We start from the raw sequence: 15,880 nt of genomic DNA on the forward strand, positions 1-15,880 counted from the left end.
AAAATCATTACAACCTATGTTATCATCAACTAATGAACTAAATAATATTATTACTACTATCATCAGTATCATCACTATCTGAGTAAGGTACAAGCTTTTTATCACAGGTTAATAAATCAGTCTCTTTTTCGCCAGTTTCATCAATATTCGAAAATAAACGGCTGTCAATATTCAAATTTGGACTTAGAGGAAAACTGAAATTCACAATGGCATCATCATCTAGAACCGAACTAGGCATTTGGAGTTCTTCTTCATGGTCTTTTAGTACAGGCTCTAAAAGAACATCATGCTTTAGCGCTTCATTGAGGACCTCATTTTCAGTGGAAAATGCACCATGGTTTTTATTATTTCCGCTGAATTTCCTGCACATTGCTTTCCTGATCTTCCCAAATGGATTGCAATGCAAGATTCATTATTTTGTGCCCCCGATAAACCATGCTAAAAACCATTAAAAAAAAGAAGTAAGCGCCATTCAAATGTTAGTTTTTTAAAATAATATTACTACCAAAATATAACTTTAAAATTAAAAAAAAGAAAAATATACAACAAAGTCAATATATATTTTATTTAGGTTCAAACCTTATTTAAGTCGGTTAAGTAGTAACTTTTCTATGGCAAATCTAAGCCATAGTGTATTTTAAATGGCCAAATGGCGGTTAGATAAACGAAAAAATTTTTTCTGAAAAGGCCTAACCGACAGTCGGTAAAATTGTACATTCTTATGGTATATTATGATTTCTCAAGATAAATAATCTAACTAAACGCTTAACAAAACATTAAATATTAATAATATTTCAAATTATTGTTTACCTTATTGATATAACCACGTTTTCAGACCTAAGACGTAAGCACCACCTTCCACTACGGATCTTGTCGCTTACTGATTTCGGTATCTCATCTTTTAAGAAACTCGTTTGGCGGTTAGAAAATTCAAAGCTTGTTTTAGTCGAGTTGGAATTTTTTACAGCTGCGTCATTTTAATGGTCGATAGGACGTAAAATGTATTTTATTTTGATACCAAAACATAAATTTATAAATTTTGGCGCTTATGCCTTTTTGTCGTGACGCCATCGATATCCGAAAAACAAGAAAAAATTTCATAGAGCTCGACTTAAGACATAAATAATGTTACCTAAAGTTAAATATAAACTACTATAATATCTATTACTGTTCAGTGATATCTTTGCTAACTTTGAAATTTTGTTTGTATTTTAGTAAAGCGTTGACATTTGTTAGGTAAACGTCATTTTATTTTTATAGTAAGTGTATGTTTATCTTACCCAGTGACATATAATAAATATATATATATATATATATATATATATATATATATATATATATATATATATATATATATATATATTACACGTCATTGATCTTACCTTACAATTACAGTAACCTATATTTTAAGATTGGAAATTGTAGATTTTAACGCCAAATTGGGATTCAAACAAGATGATGCAGAATCTGCTATGGGAAACTTTGGATTTGGTGAGAGAAATGAGAGAGGTAACAGGCTTCTTGACTTCTTACATCAGGAAAATCTCTTTGTGATAAACTTATTCTTCGGAAAGAAACCCGAAGGTAAGTGGACATGGAAGATTCCGAACCAAAGAACATAAAATGAGATTGATTTCATAATATCAAATCGGAAAGATATTGTTCAGGATGCAACAGTATTGAATAAATTTTCAACAGGGAGCGACCATAGACTAATTAGAGCAAAAACCACTTTTAACACTAAAGTTGAACAAAAATGATCCTCAAAAAGAAAAGTGGAAGGTGGCTGTTCCCAGAAGATATAACACTTTACGAAGAAAATATTAAGACCAGTTTGGATACACACGACTTAGAGAATATCAGCATCAATGAAATAAGCAATAATATTACTCAAATATTGAAATAAGCTGTAAAGAAATACTGCCCTTGTCATGAAAACAATAACAAACAATTAAGCCACAACACAAAACATCTTCTAGAGGAAAGAAGAAAACTTAGGGAAAATCAGGATCATAACCAAAATGAACTAAGAATTTTGAATAAGAAAATTAAAAAGGAAGTTAGAAAAGATCTGAGACGATACAATACGATGGAAATAACTAGAGTAATAGAAGAAAACAAAAGCTTTAATTACTCAGATAGAGCATGTCCATTGGAAGAAAAAACTTCCACAACTTAAGAAATGAACAGGGGCAAATCATCGAGGATAGAGTTCAAATTATGAACACGATAGAGGGTTTGTATAGACAACTATACAAAGAACAGCAATGAAACCGGAGTGGATCATTACCAAACATAATCAATCAGGGATCTGAAATTTTACCGGACGTAACACCCAATGAAGTTCGAAGGTCAGTGCAAGAAATGAAAAACAATATGTCCCCCGGAGGCGATAAAATAGTGGCAGATGCCTTGAAAGTGGCTGAAAAAAGATTATAGCAGGTCCTTGTTAAACTATTCACTAGATGTTTGCAGGAAGCAATAATATCAACTCAGTGGTATAACGCAGAAATTATCATACTTCATAAAAAAGGGGATGCTACCGACCTTAAGAATTACAGGCCCATAATTTTACTTTCACATATTTATAAACTATTTACAAAAATAATAATTACGAAACGACTAGAAAATAAATTGGAATTTTATCAGCCCATAGAACAGGCTGGTTTTAGAAAAGGCTATGGAACAAACGCCCACCTACTGGTAATAAAAAATCTTATAGAAAAATGCACTGAATATAATAAACCACTAGCTTTAATATTTGTCGACTATGAAAAGGCATTCGACACCGTAAATCAACAAAAAATGTTAGAAGCCTTGACAGAATGCCGAATTGACTATCGGTATATAAATATAATTAAACACATATCCCAAGACACAACAGCCAGTGTTAGAGTGGGTGATCATCAAACCCAGAAATTCCCGATACAACGTGGAGTACCCCAGGGGGACACCATATCGCCGAAACTGTTCACTACGGTTTTGGAATATATATGTAAAAGGGCAAAACTGACCGACATAAACATAAACGGAGAAAAGCTTAGCCATCCAAGGTTTGCAGATGATATTTTACTAATAGCTGATAGGATAGATGAGGCCAAAGAACTTTTAAATCAGCTCTACGTTTTCTCGCTAGAAGGGGGATTAAAAATAAATATATCTAAAACCCAGATGATGACAAATTTTGTAGTCAGCGAAGATATATGCGTAGGAACTAGATCCATAGACCAGGTAATGGCTTATAAATACCTAGGTCATGAGATTCGCATAGGAAAAGATAACCAAACCGTTGAGCTTCTCCGTCGTATAAGACTAACTTGGGCAGCCTTCGGCAAGCTGAACCATATTTTTAAATCTTCTGATATACCAATATGCCTTAAAAGAAAAACGTCTAATCAGTGTGTTTTGCCAGTGTTAACTTACGGTGCGGAAACGTTGACCATGACAAGGAGAACAGTTCAAAAGATCCGTGTGTGTCAAAGGGCGATGAAGCGTGCTATGTTGGGCGTTTTACTACGAGACAAGATCCCAAATCGCCAGCTACGACAAAGAACAGGAGTGTCTGATGCAGTAGAGAGAGTAGCAACACTGAAATGGAACTGGGCAGGTCACGTGGCTCGAATGACAGATAATAGATGGACAAAGCGGATACTGGAATGGAGACCAAGAGATGATGCCTACCGAAGCAGAGGTCGTCCATCAACACGTTGGACTGACGATCTAAAACGTTGTCATAGGAATTGGATGCAAGAGGCACAAGATCGAAATAAATGGAAAATTATGAGGGAGATCTATGTCCAGCAGTGGATAAGCGAAGATTGAATGATGATGATGATGATGATATTTTTAGAAATTTTCGAAAACATTAATTACTGTGAAGTAGTAAAATTTCTGATTCACAATATTTGAATTATTAATTTTTAAAATGAATTAGCAATAAATCGATCGTATCATTTCGCGAACAAAATATGATTAAAATGTCAAATATTGGTAGTTCAGATTTCTTTCCTAGATGGCGTCGTTATCTTACTGGACAAACGTTGTGACTTGTCATAGCCATGTATATAAATACATTAGAGTCGACTGTAATTGTATAACAATGAAAGAAGACGCCGCGTCTATCGGAGGCCCGGAGAACGATTTGCCCAGTACTGTAGTGTCGAAACAGTCAGCTATCGAGGTGGTTCATGTATGTTTGGCGTAGTATATCTTTAAAAGGAAAAACGGAGGTCGTGTATGAGACTTAGAGATTATATGTAAAGAGTAATGCAACGCAGGTGAGGAAATACTGAGTATTAATTTTGATTTTCATGTTAGTTTACTTTTATATTTATTACGTAATGACTTTTATTTATACTTCTCTTTACGAGAATTTACTTTTAACTTTACATATATGTGGATATACACTGTCCAAACAGCGTAGTGAAAAAATATAACTTATTTTAGTTTTGAGTCGATATTTTGCCCGCGAGTGTATATATATATATATATATATATATATATATATATATATATATATATATATATATATATATATATATTTATATATATATATATATATATATATATATATATATATTGTTATGGATCAGTTTATCGATCAGAAATAGAATAAAGAGTTTTTTTATTATTTTAATATACCGCGGGCATATAAGTTAAAATACAACCCTGTACTTATTTGTAATAGACCATAAGAGAAAACATTGTTCCGTGAAAGACGAGTGAATAGTGAAAGGACAATGGAACCCGTATAATTATAGATTTAAGGAATAAACTTTGTAATTGTATTTTGGGGTGGACATTTTTCGAAAGTAAATAAGAATTAGATTTAGATATGATAATAACAAGAATTTAAAAATTTATTTCTGTTGAAAAAGGTAAAATTGTTAATGGTTTCTGAAAAGTAATTTGAGTGAAAGTAGTTTATTTGTTTTAAATATCATGTTGGAAATTTTCTAAATCGAAAATAAGTGGGAAAGATGAATGCTTATGATTGGTTAAAAAGGAATGGTGGAAATGAGAGAGTTGAGAAGGTTGTCTGGAGAGATTGAAAAGATTATTATGTTACCGGCAGACCAGAAGAGAAGACGTGTTTTCGTGTAGTCAATCTGAGTGCCAGTGTTTTCGTTTGTTAGTGAAAAAGGTGGAAGCTAAGAGCAGATCAAAATCGAGAAGATTATTACCTCTTTTGAGTCTGCATAGTCCACGAGATATAATTGAGAAAGAAAGGAGAATTTGTGAGTAAAGAGTACCGGTCAAAAGAGGATTGGGCTTGTGTTTTTTCGGAGGAGTAGTTTGCTGGTATGCGGTTTGGATCGATGCTGAGAACGGGAAAGATTTGATGGTAGCCGGACATAATCAATCAAGGAAAGAACTGTGGTTTGATCGAGAGGAGACATCATTGGTGTAAAAAAATAAAGGTCAGTCAAATAATTTGAATGAAAGAAAAATCTAAGATATTCTAAAGATAAAATCAAATATAAGCATACGAACTAAGATTCCAAGTTTCAAAGAGTTATTTTTTTTTGTGAATAAATTATATTTTTATATGGTAATTTTTTTTTAGTAGATATTATTATAAAACAGATCAATAGATAGTTTGTAATTAAAATTAAATTTAGAGTATAGGAGTTTGTTGGGAAAGATAATTGCCCACAAAAGTTATTTATTAATATTCATCGTATTGCTTATTGAAAATAAATAATAATTTGTGTGCATATTTATGTTGTTTTAATGTTAGTTCCGTTTTCTGTTCTATCCCGATTATGAGCAACTAGGAGATACTGAACCCACTAGAAGAGGTATATAAAGTAAACTGATTAAAGTAAAATTAAAAAGGCACCCTGAGAAATTTTAATAGTAATTGATTTGTATGACTCTGCATAAATTAGTGAATTAATTAATTAAATAATTGGATTAATTAAATTAGTGTTAATTAATAATAAAACATCATAAAGCAGATCACAACAATATATATATATATATATATATATATATATATATATATATATATATATATATATATATATATATATATATATATATTGTAGTGTTTTATTTTATCAATCAAAGATAGAATAAAATTTTTTTGTTATATTATTATATTATTTTGGTATATTATTATATATAAAATTTAACAAAATTTGCAACGCCCTGTACATCGATTTGTAAATATTTGTTATAAGTTAGTTTTAAGCAGTGGGTTTATCCATAATGAGTTTTACCCTGAAGCACTGAAAAACATTAGTAAATACTTAAATGTGAATAGACAATTGTTTTCGGGTATTTGTAGATGTTATATTTTAAAAGCCTTTGGTTTTGTTTCGCTGGAAAGTCCAAAGCCACCAGGTAGTTATTGTATTTAGAAAGTAAAAGATAAAATCGTTATCATTTTCAAAGAAATTTATTTGGAAGCGATACTTGGATTTTTTCTGATGTAAAATAAGAGGAAGGATATAGGAATTTTCTGATTAGTTAGCGAGTTTGGAATGAGGATGAAAGAGAGTGAATGTTTGAAAGTTTGGAGTAGAAAAGATTATTATGTGATGGTCATCCGAAAGAAGCAGTTGTAGTTTTGTGTAGTCAGTTAAGAAGCAAGTGCCAGTGGTGTTAATAGTTAGAAGTGGGTGGCTGAAAGGTGGAACGAGAGGTAGGTCAAAGTTGAGAAGTCGAATACCTCCTAGATTCTACAAAGTCCAAGTGAGTAAGAAGTGAGTAAGTCACAAGAACTATAACTATTAAAAATATTTGCGACACCAAGTAAAAAAATACTTGGGTCTCAGGAGATTGTTAGTATATAAAAAAGAGGAGAGAGTTTTGGAGTTTGTTGAACGAGTACTGGTAAAAGAGGCCTGCTCGTGTTTTTGAGAAAGAGTTACTAGTATGCTGATAGTTTGATACTTATAACGGAGAAGGCTTTTATTTGTAGCCTAACATAATCAACAAGGGCGAGCTGTTTTGGTCGAAAGGAGATATAGTCGTGTGAGAATTAAAAGGTCAGTCAATAATTTTTTGTGACAGAAATTTTTTGCATGTTTCCAGTAAAAGACTCTATACCATCAGAAGAGGGCCGAGCGGACAACGAAGAAGAGGAAGACCAAGACTTCGGTACCAAGACAACCTAGAAAATGATTTGAAGTCTATCGGAATTAGAGCATGGAGAAGAGTTGCCAGAGACAGGGGCGAATGAAGGATTGTTCTGAAGAAGGCTTTGGCTCATAAAGAGCTATAACGCCACTGATGATGATGATGATGACCATCAGAAGATCAAAAATTATCGCTATTTTAAAATACCATAAGTTTTATAAAAGTTTTTTTTTTAATTAATTAAGTAAAGTTCTCTGATTCGCATTGCAAATATCATAAAGTTTTTTTTAATTATTATTATTATTATATTATTTAATTATTAATATTGCCTAATAAATTTAAAAAGTTTCTTTATATACTATTTAGAATTTTTTTTTTTTTGAGTACAAAAACATAGAACATAATTATGAACAAAGATTCCAATATTTCAAAATTTTCATATTATTTCTTTTGATAATAAAACATTTGTATTTGTTTATTTATGTTATTTCTATTTATTTTCTTTTCCTATTTTATCCCGATAAGGAAAAACTAAGAGATACTGGCAGCCACGAGAAAAGATCACCTAAGAAGTATCACCTAAGGTGATTTATTTCTTTTTTTTTGTATAATAAAATGGCACCCTGAGATTGTTTTTTCATGTATGATTTGCGACACTTAGATAATTAATTAAATAATTAATTATAGTAATTAAATAAATAAAAGGTTAATATTAAAGTAAGAAAATGCAGATTATAGTAATATATTTATTTGTAAACTCTAAAAGGTTTGTTGGTCTATTTGTCATCGATGTTAGAAAGTTTTTATTTGTTTTCTCGATTTTTTACACATTTCTGTTCTGTGCACGTATTAAAAAAATACTGACGTTCTTCTGTTTTATCCTATGAACGTGTAATTTTCATGGTTCTTATGTTAGTCCATATTGTGAGACTGCTCCCGTAGGAAAAATGTTTTTGTTTCTATTTCTTTGCGGATTATTATTTAAAAATGTTCCCTTTAAACAAATCTGAAGGTTGCCGAAGAAATTGTTGGGCAGAAATTGTTTAAAAATTTTTTAACCAAATCCTAAGAATTATCTTTTTTTAGGATTTGGAGTTTTTTTAACTTTTTTTTATGTCATTTTAAACAATAAAGGTTTCCTGTCATTTTTTGAGTTATAAGCGATATAAAATCTAGAAAATGCAAAAATATCTATTTTCAAGGCTTGAAAATTTTTTTGAAGTTACCAAATGCTTAAATTGAAGTTTAAACAGTTAATTTAAGGATTCTGAGGGGTAAACGCAGCTTATATTAATTAAGATATGGCTTGTTACCACTCATTCTTCTGGACAATTTTTTGACTCCAAACTTAATAAAAGGTATCAACACGTTTAGAAACGGACTTTTTTGTATAGTTGCTATCAATAGAAGCATGTTACAGAATAAAATGGTAATCGCCAATATTTTGTAAGAAGGAAACATACTTGAGAACTCGACATTGGTGGAGATTATAATATAAGGCTGTAGAGTAGGGAGGGCGAGTTAAGTTTCACAGCACTTAGGCCACAATTGACCCATTGTGCATCCTCCCAGGGAGCTGTCACCCTTAGCTCATTGTCCATCCTGCCATTTCTAGTAAAGTGGACAAGTCACCAGGAGACATCTCTCTTATGTGGGCAGGTGTGGGCCAGGACTCGCCGAACGCGTACTCTCGTACTAACGATAACTCTGGGCATTCACATAGGACATGCTCTACAGTTTCGTCTTCTCGTTCACACTTCCTACATAGAGGTGTGTCTGCTAGCCCCAGTGTATGGAGGTATTTGCTTAGTTGACAATGACCAGTTAAAAAACCAACTGCCAAACGTAGGTTTTTCCTGGTCATTCTCAAGTACTTCTTAGATGTTGACTCTTCAGGGTTACTTAGTGTTACTCTGGCAAGTTTACATCCTTTCCCTTCTTCCCATCTTTTTACGGTTTGCGTATGGGAGTGACATTTGACAATTTTCGCGATTGTTGTAGTTGAACAACCAAAAAGATCCCCAGGTCCTAAGAGCCTTAGGCCTGCCGCCTTCCTAGCTAATTGGTCAGCAATGCGGTTGCATTTATTCCTATTGTGTCCTTTAACCCACCTCAGGATGATGGTATTACCATCCGACGCTTGAGTTAGTGACTCGTGACACTCCATTACTAAACCTGATGTAACACGTGGTCTGTTCAAGGTTAGTAGCGCTTGTCTGCTATCTGTGCAGATCATTATAGTTTTACCTGCTATACCTTTTTGGGTTACCTCTTTTGCGGCTATGAAGATACCAGTCAGTTCTGTCTGAACTACGCTGGCATTTTTGCCCATACCCCACTTTATTCTTAGGTTCAGTGATCTGAAGTATATCCCGCATCCTGAGCCTTCTTTCATTTTGGAGCCGTCGGTGTATATGCAATAGGCATTTACCACGTTTGTCTCCATATACTGTCCTGTTTTAATTTTGTAGGGTTTTTTAAAGACAAACTTTGGTCCAAGTGTTCCTTGCACAATGTTTCTATTAGTCGGAGAGCAACTTGTGATCTCTCACATAGTGTGTTCTCAAACTTACCGCTTTGCAGGACAGCAATATCGTCTGCATAGGCTATTGTGTAGAAACCGTTGCTGCTGAGTTGGTCAACCAGGGTATCTAGAACTATGTTCCAGAGTAGTGGTGATAGCACCCCTCCCTGTGGACAGCCCCTCGTAAACATGCCTCTAACAGAAACGTCTTCTACATTTATGCTTATTGCTCTATTAGAGAGCATACTGAATATCCATTTGCTTATGGCCAGGGGAAGAGACACATTGTATAATTCACTAGTCTGATTATAAATAGGTATCAGCTACATTATTGTGAAATAAATGGTGTAATGTAGACCTTTACGGAGGATCCCATTTGATTAAGTAGAAGTTAAAATGTGAAACTTTTGCCACATCGTGCAGCCTAGCGTATTGAACATCCTTAGTACTTCCAAAGGTTTAGATGCCTAAAAAACTTTTCATATTCTCTAAACCCACTTCCACAAATATAAAAGTGCACTTCCAGTGACAGTATATTTTATCGCCAACCGTCATTAAAATCATTCATTATTGCACTCATTTATGCCAGTTAAATAACACACTCTTGTACTGAAAGGAGAACTTTATTTTCCTCAAATATTAATCAAGTTGACAAAAAAAAATGTCAGTGGTCGATGGCAGTAATCGATTATTTATTTGAATAAACTTAAATTTTATGTTATCATAAATATTAAAAATATTGTACCAAAGTAACGTTGCTATTAATAAAATTCATGTCAAAAAGTAAAATTCTGTAGTATTTTGTAATTATATTTATACAAATATGGAATTTTTATTTTATCTAAAACTTAAATTTCTTTAAGCGTCAGAGATAATTTGAAATTATACAATTATACAGTGATGCTCACTTCTCTACAGTAGTACTGCTTTTGAGGAAATAGAAGAAGTCCCATGTATATAAATACATAAAAAGTCATTACAAACAGCTTCAGCTCTTCTTTCAGCAAAATCTGTGAAAAAATATAATTGGCAATACTAGATATTATTTGAAAAATGGTGTGAAAAAATAAAACTGTTGTATTTATGAATATATATTTTTTGTATATTCGTAAAATAAAAAGAATACACAAAATATTACCATTTGTTACTGTTTTTTGTTGTTGGCGATAAAATTTGGTATGCATCACGCCAGTAAATACTCTTTTTCGAACTTTTGTTCTTTTGTTCGTTTACACTTTCATTAGTATTCATTTTTATAGGTGCATATACGTTATGTAAATTTATCGAGAACCCGGACATGAAACAATTTCAACAGCATTATGCATGGTATGAGGACAAGTTAAAAAAATTGTGTATTGTACAATATAGCCATACTATTAACGTTGAAAAGGGATGGAATCTTATTACAAGGCAAAGTTTTCTTGTTAGATCTGGCCCCCCAATAAAGGTAATAATATTTAGGTTTTATAATTTGAACATACACACGCATAAAGTTTGTTGATATTTCTGTATTTATTAATTTCCAAAACATAAAATGAAGAAATTTTTCAGTGCGTTTTAATTTCTTCGATAGGTCTGCTAAGTAATATGAAGAGCAAAGTAGAGAACTATGCACAGGGCAACTAAAATAACTAACGTAATATATTACTAAAGTATCGTAAAGTAATGTCGGTCGTAAATATCACAAGGAAAATTGATAATTATAACAACTAATAGAACAACCACCAATGAAATCGATTTTAGTAATAATTAGAAAATAAAAAAATAAAAGTGAACATTAACACTACGCTCTAATTTATTTAAAAATTGAAACAAGTATAGTCCACAAATATATATATATATATATATATATATATATATATATATATATATATATATATATATACATATATATCATCATCCGTGGTTGGTGTTAGTTGTTGCCCTGGAAACCATTAGGGTCTTCTAACTCTAATGCCACAAATTGGTTGCATTGCTCCTATGCTCCTTTTCTAACTTGGCTGCACCGTACTGAAGACGACCAATAGTCAGAAATACGTATATACGGTTGCCTTCCATCGATATACCATATTTGGTTTTCTGTTTTGCGAGACATGCCATTACTTTTTACTTTTACTTATATATATATATATATATATATATATATATATATATATTTATTATTCGTTATTTTCGTTATTACTCGTTATTTCGTTATTTTTTATGTTATTGGTGATTGCTTGTTTAATATACATTTTCTTTCCAACTCTCTCTCGTTTGTTATATATAAGAAAATGTATATTAAACAAGCAATCACCAATAACATAAAAAATAACGAAATAACGAGTATGATGACTGCGTGTGACTGAAAGGAAGAATTAGGAAATAAATTAACAGAAATCTGCATACTATGCATCTGTAGGAGTTATTGTTTTAAATTTTATTCATGGTTGTATTTCTGTTACTTCTTTTACAAGTCTTCTACGTCTGTCTTATTTTTTACATTGTGGTAAAAAATCGTTTATTTTTAGATCAGGATCCACGTATTTTGCGACATGGATCAATATGTTGTTCGTGTTTTTGATAATGATACCTCTAAAGAGATGGCGAATTATCTTAATAACGTTATAGTCAACGAATACAAATCCAATAATTATGGATACACTCTTGTTGCATATGGAACATCTGAAACTTCAAAAACAGTTACTTATAAGGTTATGTACGCCTGTCAACAGGGAGGCACTGAAGAAATGATTTATCTTACCAATGTTATTTCAAAGAAAATAGTTTTTAACGATTACTATATACCCAATCATAATAACTACATCGGCAGGTAATATTTTATTTAATATTTATATTTTTTTTTCTTGAGTTGTTTATTTAAATAAAAATGTTACGTTGTTTTTTGTAAGAACTGTTCTAATGAAAATTCAAAAAGAAGGTTGTAAATAATAAAAAGTAAAATCTGTATTAACAAAAGCCAGAAACTAATATAAATTTTATAAATCAATATATTATTATCATTTGCCTTATTTATAACCTCCTCAGTCCCAGGAAATTTTTTGTTTTTTAATTTCTATATTTCGGTGTGTTTTATGTTATATTGGGCATCAAGATAAGAAAAAATAAACAATAAAATCTTTTTTTATGGCAACCACCTTTAAAATTCAATGTCTCCTATGGGCGACATTGGGTTTCAAGATAATCAAAAATTTTTCAAAAGCAATTTGTGTATTATTAGTAATATAGTAATAATTTTTTTATGAATATATCGGAAATAAATACACAACATTATTAAGTAATAAAATATGATAAAAAGTAACTGGTAGATAATGCACTGGTGTCAGTTCATTTACAACATTGATGCTCTTTCGGTTTTCTTGGAGGCAGACTAACACCTGACATGTAAAACATAGATTCTGACTGAGTTGGCGCACTGGTCGTAGTTCATGGTATAGCTTAAAGCAGTTTCTGTTTTCTTGGATGTAGAGGAACACCTGGCATGTAGAACACTTGATTTTGGCTGAGTTAGCTAAAAAACCTTTAATATAGCATCTATTTTTTTGGCTAGCGATGAGATTTCTGGTAAATGCAAGGTGTGTCTTTTTACGGAGCAAGTCAGGAGGGTCGGATACCCTGGGTTGCTTCCGAGGAGGGAGCAAGGAACACTCATAATCTGGATTACTATGGTACGAGCTCTCCTGATGAACATGGGCCAGGAAATATGCATACTCTTCTTTAAAACTGAAAAGATCCATAATATCTTTTCTGTGGGTTCCTAAAAGTCTCTAATCTCGTCGGTATTCGATCCATGATGCTGAAATTGCGAAGTCAAACATATGCATGATAACTCTGACTGTCAATTACTATTTAACTGGGAATAAGCCACAATTAAAGGTTAAAATACGTTTATTGACGTTTCAATTTCCACTTCGGAAATCGTTCTCAAAATACAAACATTAGTAAATTTACTAATGTTTGTATTTTGAGAACGATTTCCGAAGTGGAAATTGAAACGTCAATAAACGTATTTTAACCTTTAATTGTGGCTTATTCCCAGTTAAATAGTAATTAATTTAAAATGCCACAAGAAAATAGCTTCAGAACAATATCTGACTGTCAATTTTCTAGTTCGTGCAAAAGTCCTGTAATAAATTATCATTCGATCTAGGAAGTCAATGCCTCCCATATTGGCATTGTAAACCTTAACTACCAGAGGCCTGTTGACTTCAATAAATCTTTTTTGTATTTTACACCATCTTCTACACTATCAAAATTATGGATTTATTATTAAACCATTTTACAACAGACACTTGCCCTTCTGATCTTATATTCTCATCAATTGCCCCCCTACCTTCTTTTTTCAAATCAGTTTCACTTCTTAGCTTAGAGGTCTTAGGTATTCTTATTTGTCTTAAAGTACCAGTAATTGTAGCTTCTCTTTCTGAATCTAATAAATCTTAAATATGTTCGGAATTAGAATATCTATCCATATAAACTGAAACATCAAGAGGAAACGTACTCAAAAGCTTCAACACAGCCTTACCACCAACATCTAGAAGTTTAAAACGTTCATCATCAACTATAGGGTCACCTTTTCCCTGTAAAAAGAAAAATCCAGTAGCATCCATCTGAAGCAGCTATGACAAACTTTTTCAACCCACATGGATTAAGCTTTGTTTTGATTACTTGTCTGGCTGGACAATGCCCCCAGAAAGAAATCACTTGTTTATCTATAGCTACTACTTGAGGTTTTGGATTCAGCAAACAACTTGTTTTAACTGTTCTGATCAGTAGTTCGACTTTCCAAAACTTGTTGGTGTTCTTTTCTTCATCAGTTACGTCACCATCATAGACAACCTACAAATTCTTTCGTATACAAAAATATTTATCCCTTCGCATGAGGTTACTTACACATTGTGCTTTGGTTTTTTGGGCTTAATACATCCTAATCCGAGGATATCCAGTAATAGACATCATCAAACTTGCTGAAAAAATCTTTTTTACATCTTCCACACAATCCAAATGAACTTTTTTTCCACATACGTTTTCTTTGACTATTCTAAAATAACTTTAAAAATACTCTCAGGAAGATACTTGCTAACATAAGCATGACAAGGAAGATTTACAGCATTTATTTCTAAAGAAGTATTATCTGGTCCTGGAAAGCTTGGTTTAAAAAGTTTTTTCCCAGAAGTGTCTTTCACTGCTACTCACGGCTAGTTTAGCTAGCTAGCACGGCTAGGTATACACATGTATATATACCGGACCCTCTTGAATCTCCACAATCGTCGGTATTGCCAGTTGTTTTTTTTTTTCATCTTTTGGATTCGCGTGACGCCTTAGATTACATGGTTCTAAGTTTCTTAGGACCTACCTCGTTTACCTCTATTTGAGAGAATACAGAGTTTTTCAAGATATTTTTGATACCCTAAAGTTTAGAAATAATAAATAGTTTAATTTGAAAATTGGGAAATGTTAATTGGACATACAATACTATTATCTGATTTAAATATACATGAGATTTGTGACGTCATGGCGGGCGCTGTGACATCATTACAATCTACAAATTAAATGGATTATGGGAGTGAAGGTTAAATCAAACGAAAGGATTTTTATTCAAATTCAACGGTGTACCACCATAGTGATATTAGTGTTAATAATTACGCTAAATTTTTAATTTGATGACGCATTTATTGTCTCCAAATTAACCTTAAACTAGCATATTCTTATAGTTTTTATAATTTTAAAAGAAAAGCAATTTGTGATCGTAACAAATCTCATTTCTTAAATTTAATTACTAATACGTTTGTTCTAGTTTTAAAACAAAATTTTATATGCTATATATCCTAAATATCTCATATCATACAATAATAAAAATACGTTACTATTCACGTTTAATGAATACGTAGATATGTTGTTGTTTTATGGTGAATGTAGAAAAAAATGTTCGAAACACTCAAGTACTATACACGAAACATGTCCGAAAGGAAAACACGATCTTAGTTAACTTTTGCTATAGTTGAGGGGAAGATACGGAATCACAGATCAAACCAATACAGACCGAAAAACACTTAGGAAATGATTTAGCATATGTAACGTTTAATCCACTTATATCCATAAGATCTATTGCTGCAGGAACTGGAGTGTTTTCATAACAATGGAATTGTATATCGCTATAATCCCCATTCTTGGCCAGTGGCAAATTCGCACTAGTTAAAGTAAACTGGTTTTCAAACAAGTTAGGAAATTAATGTTCAGTATGTGTTATGTACTAGGCATTTAATAGGT

At 32.0% G+C, this 15,880-nt stretch overlaps 1 protein-coding gene across 3 annotated transcripts in view; it reads left to right on the forward strand.

The window, feature by feature from the left end:
• Nucleotides 1-15,880, forward strand: part of LOC140439427 (androglobin-like) — a 174,674-nt gene that overhangs the window by 122,471 nt on the left and 36,323 nt on the right. For all 3 annotated transcript variants that reach the window (XM_072529330.1, XM_072529344.1, XM_072529335.1), the window contains exons 13-14: nt 10,870-11,057; nt 12,121-12,422. In XM_072529330.1, coding sequence (XP_072385431.1) covers nt 10,870-11,057; nt 12,121-12,422 — 490 coding nt within the window. The remainder of the gene's footprint in view (nt 1-10,869; nt 11,058-12,120; nt 12,423-15,880) is intronic.

The sequence above is a fragment of the Diabrotica undecimpunctata genome, chromosome 1, assembly GCF_040954645.1.
Source record: "Diabrotica undecimpunctata isolate CICGRU chromosome 1, icDiaUnde3, whole genome shotgun sequence".
In the NCBI taxonomy this organism is placed as follows: domain Eukaryota; kingdom Metazoa; phylum Arthropoda; class Insecta; order Coleoptera; family Chrysomelidae; genus Diabrotica; species Diabrotica undecimpunctata.